We start from the raw sequence: 9,686 nt of genomic DNA on the forward strand, positions 1-9,686 counted from the left end.
TATAAAGGGCGTAAATGTAAAAGTTCAGGGTTTATGAGAATGTCTCCAATGAAAATTGTTTGACATTTAAATCAAATTCAAAAGTTTTTTAGTGATAATTTATCTCATAAAAAGGTTTGCATATAAGAGAGGAGGAAAAAGAAAGAGAGAGCCCCCTTGAGAGTCTTCTCCCTCCCTTTTACTTTTCTGCAGCTATTATTGGGAGGCATAGAATTTTTTTTTTTTTTACCATATTTTTAGGTAGATCCATTATTTCACTAGAAGAATTATATTTTTTTTATGGAACAAATGATTTTCTATAGGAAATTTATTATTTAGTATGTAGACACTGATATTATTAATTCTTAAGTTCTTATATTTTTTAAAAATTATTAAAATATTTTTATTTTTTATCTTTATTAACGAAATAGTATTTTCATTAAATTTTATTTATTTTTTTTACTGTTAAAAAAATAGTAAAAAATTAAATTACTCTTTTTTTTTATTATTCTTTCTCTTTTTCTTCTCATGTTTTTAGTTTTTTTTCTTCTTCTTTTTCTTTTTTTTTTAAAAAAAGAAAAAAATATTTAATTAATAATGAAAAAAAATAAAAATATTGAAATGCAGAGACTCACCTACTAATAATGATAAAAATTAAATAAGCGGGTTTATGGAAAGTAAAAATGAGTTTTAAAATTTTTTCTCTTTTATTTTTTTTATTTTTTAAAAAAATAAAAATACTATTAAAAAAATATAAATATTTTAATAAATTTCTAAAAATATATAAATTAATTTATTATTAATAATAATATTTTCAAATTAAATAATAAATCAATCTGTCCAAACATATAAAAGTTTCTTTATTTTCCAATAACATCCAATACCTTGCTAGAAAGAAGACAAAAATGTGAATTAAAGGAATCGCAGACTGGTGCCACCAGTATGAGAATTTATCATAGATTTGGAGGAAGAATTTCTGGGTAATGTGGAAATTGCGAGAGCGATGGAGAATGGAGTTAGAGGCAAGAAAACATCACAAGCCATAAGAAAAATCGGCATGAAAAAGTATTGAAACAAAAACACAAAGGAGATGGAGATGCAGGGGATCGAACCCTGTGCCTCTCGCATGCAAAGCGAGCGCTCTACCATTTGAGCTACATCCCCATGCGTTTTCTTTTTCTAACAAGAAATTATATTGACAAAATTATATATGTGGAATATTTAATATTTAACCTATATTATAAAAAATTTATTAATTAAATCATAATTTAAAAAAAATATTAAAATATCTCCAACTTTTAAAAAAAAATTATTAATTAATTATTTTATTAATTTTATTTGTTAAATATTTTAATATTTAATTTTTATAATTTAAAAAATTGATTAATTAATATCTCAATTTTATAAATAATTTATTAATTATTTTTTTTATATAAAAAGTATTTTCAATTTTTTTATAATATTTGACTGTTAAATTTCTAATTGTTTTTTTTAAATTTTAAAATTATTTTAATTTTTTTTAAATTAAAAGATTAAATAATAATTTTTTATTTTTTAATTTATTTATATTTTGAGAAAAAGATAAAATTATAAAAAGAAAATATTGGCAGAAATAGCGGATCATCCTTGACAAAAATAAACAATAAATAAATAATAATAATAATAACGAAATGCGCGCTTTTCCTCTTTCAAAGTTGAAAAGCAAGCAACGGTCCAGATCTGGTCTTCCTCCTCCTCCCTCGCCTCTCCCTCATATTTATTTAAATCCCACTCCCTTTTCCTCGCTTTTCACACCTCCCTCTCTCTCACTTCCACAAATCTCATTCTCTTCTCTCCCAATTCTCCGACCATGTCCATCGATAAGGAGCGAGAAACTCAAGTTTACATGGCAAAGCTCGCCGAACAGGCCGAGCGCTACGAAGGTATTATCTCTTCTTTGTTTTCCGATCTACCTATAGTTTCTGAGTTTTAATTCCTGCAACTTCCTTTTTGATTAATGATGGATCAGAAATGGTTGAATATATGAAAAAAATTGCAAGGCTTGATTGTGAGCTCACTGTGGAGGAGAGGAACCTCCTCTCTGTGGGTTACAAAAATGTGATTGGTGCCAGGAGAGCTTCTTGGCGTATTATGTCCTCGATTGAACAGAAGGAAGAGGCTAAAGGAAACGAGAACAATGTAAAACTGATTAAGAGTTATCGCCAGAAGGTAGAGGAGGAACTCTCTGGGATTTGCAGTGATATTCTCTCCATTATAGACAAGCATCTCATCCCTTCTTCTGCCTCTGGGGAAGCCACTGTTTTCTACTACAAGATGTGAGTCCAGTCTGCCTTTGAATCAGTTTTTTTTTTTATAAATTATTTTGCTGTAATTATGATCCCTCACTTTGGTATATTCATTTTAAACAAAAGAATTCAAATAAATTTTTATAAAATTATGCATATTTTGTTTTTTTTTAAAAATAAAAATTTTGTAAGTTCAAAAAAAAATTCTTACATTCCAAAACGTGAAATTTGATAGAAAAAAAAAAAAAGAGAAAGAATTGAATTGTTATGAAATCATTGACTCCAAATAAGGGGGCATTCATGATTTCAGGAAGGGTGACTACTATCGCTATCTAGCTGAGTTCAAGGCTGATCAAGAAAGGAAGGAGGCAGCCGAGCATTCGCTCAAGGCTTATGAGGCATGTTTCCTTTTGATTTTTCTGATGTAGACCTCTTGTGAATTGATTTATTCAAGTGAAATCCTGTTGCTATTTCTATTTAGGCTGCTTCTGCCGCTGCAAGCACAGACCTTCCTTCAACTCACCCAATTCGTCTTGGCCTTGCACTTAATTTCTCCGTTTTCTACTATGAGATCTTGAATTCTCCTGAGAGGTGTGTAGCTGAATTGCTAGATAATTTGTTGCGTTAACAATGATGGATGAGACTTTTGCTTCCATAACTTGCAGGGCTTGCCATTTGGCTAAACAAGCTTTTGACGAGGCAATTGCGGAGTTGGACACCTTGAGTGAGGAATCATACAAGGACAGCACTCTGATTATGCAGTTGTTGAGAGATAACCTTACTCTCTGGACTTCCGACTTGCCTGAAGATGGAGGTACATTTTCAACTCAACAAGAAGCTTACCTGTACTAGAGTCTTGTATGGCAATTGTTAAGAATTTCTTTAATTAAATTTCAAAGTTGTATGCTTTTCTAAGATAATTTTGCATCCATATAGGTGAGGATAACTTAAAGAGTGAAGAATCCAAGCCTACAGAGGAAAAGTGAGTTCTTACATAATTTCCTTTCCTGTGAATGAGCTAAAAATTCAATCTTTTTTCCTTTTAATGGTTTAATTATTACCTCCATAGTGCCATTAAAGCGTCTTCCCTTTTGCAGAGCCAGTGCCGACAAAAACTGAGAGTGCTGCGCATGGCAAGGACAGCCTTAGAGTACTTTGCAGAAGTGGCTTCTTTTTATTAGCTTTTTCTTGCGAGGGGATTCAATTGGATCAAATGAAGTGCACTCCATGAAGTTATGCTGTTTTTGTAGTCTACCAATCTCTGATGATAGATTGATAATTTTCTCTTCCTTCCTTTTTTTTTTACCTTTGTTCTATTTTTCACCCTTTTAAAAAAAATTTCTACTTTATTTTCCTGCCTTACTTTTATTTTCTTCTATGTATAAACCTTTTATCGAAATGATGAGTATTTCTCATTATACCTCACTATTACTTCAATTTTCTTCCTAACACAGTGCTACTCCCGTTGTCGTTTGATTCACTTAACAGCCACAGTCAAATGGGGGCTTTCCATTTGGCAAGACTAGCACTTTTGGTACTTGCCGTTTGGGTAGCGACGAATTGAGTACTTTTGAATAATTATCTGATGGAAACTTAATAGAATAGATTTGATTAGTATATAATCCGATTTAGTATAAATTTATATAACAGAATCCGATTTTATATATGATAAATATATAAATAATGAATTTAATATAAAAAATATATTTTAAAATAATATTTATAAATTTTTGATCTGTTTTTATTTAAAAATTAAAATTTAAATATTTATTAGAAACATTAATTATTAAAATTAAAAATTATTAATAAAAAATATGTTTTTTATATGAATTATTAATTAAAATTTATAAAATTAAATAAATTTAATTATCATCCCATAATAATAATTGATTATGTAATGAATTTAGATATTTTAAAATAAATTTTAATTGAATTTAGAACGGATTTAATTATTAATAATAAAATTTAATGGGAGTGATTTTAGCATACACTACAAATAATATATTTTTTTGGGTGTAAATACAAACTCATATACGTCTAATAATTGTGTTCGAGTGCTTAAAAAAATAAAAATAAATTAATAAAAATAATAGATAATAAAATTATATTTATTCTCATGTTTAGAAAAATTATAAATTCTCATGTTTGAAAATTATAAATCTACAAAGATTTTAATTAATGAATTTTTATATCGATTCTTATATTTAAAAAATAATAGGAAAAACAATTTAATACTTTTAATTTAAAAATTATTTTGAAAAGGTAAGTAAAAATAATTTTAACTATATGATTTTTTTTTCTTTTCCACATGCTGCTTAGTCTCATGAAATTCCTAAATGTTTGGATCCAACTCCAACATGGCCTTGTACATAATGTAAATTAATTAAGAAATCATGCGCAACTGCACATAGAAAATCTTAATTGTTTAGTTTAATACATACAAGTTTGGAAAATCTAAAATAAATTATGACTAGAGATGGTAAAAAATATTATATAATTTTTATTAATAATTATTCTAGATATTTGATTAATTACAAAACTCACCACATTTTTCATATTAAATTTCATGATTTTACTATGATTTTGATATAAACAATTGGTTTTTATTTAGATTTTAATTTTGGACAGATTTTGAGCAAAAAATGAATCAAAGAGGCTGTTTTAGAGCTTTTTCTTACTGGAAGGTACAGCTTGCCCAAGGTTGTGATCCAAACTCGACAGACAGATTATAAGATTTCTGTTTTGTTTTTGTGAGCTGTACAAAGTTCAAAACTGTTTCAGATATATACAAACACAATCAGATCAGAATTAGGATAAAAATTATCATAGGAGTAGTAGAATTATTTTACTTTTTCTTTTAAATTGTAAATAATTATCCTTTTATTTGTGAAAAGTCTATATAAAGGCTGCCCTAGAAGTAGGAAATCATCTCTTATCTCTTTTCATCATCTCTACACTCCCTTTTGGTTCCTCTTTGACCGAATTCTTCTTCTCTTTTTCTTTTATTTATTTTTTGCATTGTTGTTATAACTCTTAGTAGCTAAACACATTTTTTCGGTTGAAAGTTAATAAGTTAAGGTTTAATAAAATTGTGAGATTTGTTCTTTTAACTTCTATTCATCTTAATTTATGTTTTCAAATTTTTTTCTTTTTTCGAGGAACACCACCTCCACTGTTATCTTTTTAGAAATGTAAGAGACCTATTAAATTTTCTAAAAAGACAACATATTGCTTATTAACCCAATTAAATACATAATATTCGTTGTGTTAAAAAACTAATTGATTTAATTTAAATAATTTGCTTGCTATTATTGATCAAGTTTGAATTCTTCTTTCTTAAAACAGTTAATTAATTAAATTTACACACTTGATGGAATTATTAATTAACTAGAAATTAATTTAAGCAATAAACGAATTAATTTAACCTTAAGAAAGAATTGGTGGGATTTTCTTGTTTGAATACTATAACCAAATAATGTATACTTGAATGAACTATCTTTTTAATCAATGATCAACTACAAGCTTACCAACTTTGACTACCTTCAAGTGAGTTTTAATTTGATTATTTATTTCATTATTTTAATCGCATTATTTTATTTTTTTCTCTGGTTTATTCTTAAAATCAACTTCTCCAATAACAATTTTATTATTCTCGCATTTTGATTTAAACAATTTTTTTTCTCACTTTTCATAAATATTAAACAATTTTAAGATATCTGTGAGATTATACTCATTTACCTTATCTGTAAAATCTTTTAAATCAAGAAAAGAAAAATCAATTTTAAATTGATAGATTTGATGCCCGTCAATATTAAAGTATATTTCCTTAGAAATAAAGATGAAACATTTGATATGTTTCAAAAATATAAAACTAAAGTAGAAAATCAATTAAATAGAAAAATAAAAAGAATTATATCAGATAGAGGCGATGAATATATCTTATTTAATGGTTTTTTGAAAAAAAAAAAAATAATTTATGAAATTACTCCACCTTGTTCATCCGAATCTAATGGAATAGCAAAAAAAAAAAAAAGATATTAAAAGACATGATAATTGCTTTATTAAAAAGTTTCTGATCACCTAATAACCTTTGGGAAGAAATTTATTATCTGCTTGTCATATACAAAATAGGATACCCTATAAGAAAATTGATAAAACACCTTATGAATTATATATCTAATTTAAAATATTTAAAAGTGTGGAAGTGTCTTACTAAAATAATACTTCGTGACCCTAAGAAATAGAAAATAAATTCAAAAATATTTGATTGCATGTTTATAGGTTATTTTGAACATAATGTTGCATATATATTTCTTATTCTTAAAAGTGATGTATTTAATTGTAATACTATAATTGAGACAAAAAATATTGAATTTTTTGAACATATATTCCCTTTGAAATCTAAGAAAATTTATCATGCACCTAAGGATGATAATTATGAAAATGATTTTGAAAATGGTAATGAAGTTCTAAAAAGAAGTAAAGTAAAAGAAAATATATTTCTTTTGGAAATGACTTTTATACTTATCTTGTTAGAAATGACTATGTGATACTATTAATATCCTGAAACTCCTTTTTGGAATGAAGCGATTAAAATTGAAATTTATTCTATTAAACAAAATGGTATTTGGGTTTTAGTAGACTTAGTTCCAAGAGCTCAACTCATTGGGTGCAAATAGATTTTTAAAAGAAAATATAACCCAAATGAATCAATTGAAAAGTATAAAGTAATATTAGTGGCAAAATATTTTCCTCAAAAATAAAATATAGATTATTTTGATATCTTTGCCCATGTTGCTAGAATTTCTTTCTATTAAAGTGTTAATTGCTTTAACCTCTATATATAAACTTTTTATTCATAAAATGGATATTAAAACATCATTTTTAAATGGAATTTTGGAAGCAGAAATTTATATGGTGCAATTTGAGAGTTGTGTTATTTCTGATCAAGAAAACAAAGTTTACGAACTTCTTAAGTTTTCATATGGCTTAAAACAAGCACTTAAACAATGACAATCGAAATTTGATCAAATTTTGATAAATGATGGTTTTTCCTTTGTTGAAGTTAATAAATGTATATATACAAAACTTATAAATGGTAAATATGTGATTATTTGTTTATATATGGACGATATGTTTATTTTTTGTATGTGTTATAATATCATTTGTAAAACAAAAGTTTTTCTTACTTCTAAATTTGATATGAAAGATATGGGTAAAATAAATATAATTTTGAATATTAAAATCGTAAGAAAGAATGGTAGTATAATGCTATCATAAGAGCATTACGTTCAGAAACTTTTAAGGAAGTTTGAACATTTCGATGTCAAACCAATGAGTACCCCTTATGATTTTAACTCTTAATTAAAGAAAGAATAGAAGTTATCATATTGTTCAATTTGAATATGTACAAATTATTAAGAGTCTGTTGCATTTAATAAATTTTTCTCGATCTGATATAACTTATATTGTACGTAGGTTGAATACCAATCTCACTCACAATTATTGGGCTGTATTTGTTAGACTAATGAAATATTTGAAAGGTACCATGAACTATAATATTTTATATAGTGAATTTCTCGTTATATTAGAAGGATATAGTTATGTTAACTGAATTTCAAATTTATATGAGATAAAATTCACTAGTGATTATATATTTACTCTAAAAAGCAAAAACGAGGGAAGTATTAGTATATTAATTATAACGAGGGAAGTATTAGTATATTAATTATAATGATTATATTTTATTTTTCATTAATTGAAATGATGATAATTTTATTATCAATATTTATAAATATATATCTTTAAATGTAATTTATCAAATAATTATTCTGATTCCTTTATTATAATAGACTTGTGAGGATTTTTATCACAGAAAATTTTAATTTTATTTATTTATGTGGCGTTGATTAAATAAGTTGATTTACCGATTATAATAATTATATAATTATTAATATTTTTTGAATTATTTTAAACTTATAAAAAATAATAAATATAATTGGCATTACTTAAAGTAAATATTTCATATAACTATTAATGAAAAAATATAATATCACTAAAGTAATATAATAATTTAAATAGACGTTTTAGCAGTAAAGTTTATTTTTTTCCTCTAAATTTAAATAATTTAACGAATTACTTTTTTTATAATCATATTTTTTATATTTAAATTTTATTTTTCTAAATTTAAATAGTCTAATCCATCGCACATTGAAATCATATTTTTCAGATTTAAAATATGTTTTTCCTAAATTTAAATAGCTGCACATTATCCATGAAATTCATATTTTTCTACAATTAAATCATATTTTTTCTAATTTTAAATAATATAATCATTACGCATGAAGTATTAGTGTGCTGCTCTCCAGAAAAGACTTGGAAAGATAAATTATTTGTATTAAAAATTATGTAGGTTTTGAAAATTATATAAATAATTATAATTTAAAAAAAAAAAATTCAGGAGGCCCAATCCATAACCTCCCTGGTTTCTCGTTGGGTCCGCCTGTGAGCATGAGCGATGCAGCTATTTTCCATCATTCTTTTAAACAAATTTGGGCAAAAAGAAAAGTGGCAACGTCAGCCGAACTTAAGAAAAGTGGCAACGTAAGCCGAACTTGTATAAATAATTCAGCACGAACCCTGCATTAATTTTGTTAAAATGAGGGGTTTGATATTATTTTATTTTAAATAAAATTAAAAATTTAATTATTATAAGTAAAATAAATAATTGTTAAAAGAATTATATTTCTAATAAAATTAATATAAATATATTAATATTATAATTTTATATCGCTTATCATCTACTAAATAAATTTATTAAAATAACTAAATGAATCTACAAAACATATTTAAAAATCTCTTAACAATGAGATTCCATCCCTCTCCCTCCCAAAATAGCTATTGACTGAAAAAAAAAACTGCATATATATATATATAATTCATCATTGGCATCTTCAACGGGCCACTTTGTCTTAACGATCTTCTCTGCATAAGCTGTGGGGACTATTAAATTAAGCAACTCGCCAACATCAAGAAAGTCCAAGTTCTTCAGAACAAAAAAAAACAGAAAGTCCCAAGTTATTTTTTATGCGTAAATTCAAAGGAAAAACAGGCTACTTCCTTAAAATTTTATGAAATATTATATATATATTAATAATAATACGTTCTTGAATTCATTTGAGACGTGAGCAAAACTCATGTTGAAGAGAAATATCGCGCACGGGTCCTTTTTATTGATATTATATTTTTATTTCTACTTGAGGGGCCCTTTTACCTTAAAGGATCATTTCACTTATAAACTTTAATTTAGTAATAAATATTTTTTTCTTTTGGAAATTATAACTTAAAATATGAAAGATATAACTTACCTATATGGAAATGAAGATATATCCGTTCAAAAATACTAAATAATTTATCTTAATT

At 25.6% G+C, this 9,686-nt stretch overlaps 1 protein-coding gene and 1 non-coding gene across 2 annotated transcripts; one reads left to right on the plus strand and one right to left on the minus strand.

The window, feature by feature from the left end:
* Window positions 1-1,070: 1,070 nt before the first annotated feature.
* Window positions 1,071-1,143, minus strand: TRNAA-UGC. Its single transcript has one exon. It is a non-coding gene; the product is annotated as a tRNA-Ala (tRNA).
* A 593-nt stretch (window positions 1,144-1,736) lies between these two features.
* Window positions 1,737-3,682, plus strand: LOC110615097 (14-3-3-like protein GF14 iota). Its single transcript, XM_021756805.2, has 7 exons — window positions 1,737-1,901; window positions 1,988-2,294; window positions 2,575-2,662; window positions 2,746-2,855; window positions 2,930-3,078; window positions 3,201-3,246; window positions 3,362-3,682. The coding sequence occupies exons 1-7, from the start codon at window positions 1,829-1,831 to the stop codon at window positions 3,381-3,383; spliced, it is 795 nt and encodes a 264-aa protein (XP_021612497.1). The 5' UTR covers window positions 1,737-1,828; the 3' UTR covers window positions 3,384-3,682.
* The last annotated feature ends 6,004 nt before the right edge of the window (window positions 3,683-9,686 follow it).

The sequence above is a fragment of the Manihot esculenta genome, chromosome 5 (genome assembly GCF_001659605.2).
Source record: "Manihot esculenta cultivar AM560-2 chromosome 5, M.esculenta_v8, whole genome shotgun sequence".
Taxonomy (NCBI): Eukaryota; Viridiplantae; Streptophyta; class Magnoliopsida; order Malpighiales; family Euphorbiaceae; genus Manihot; species Manihot esculenta.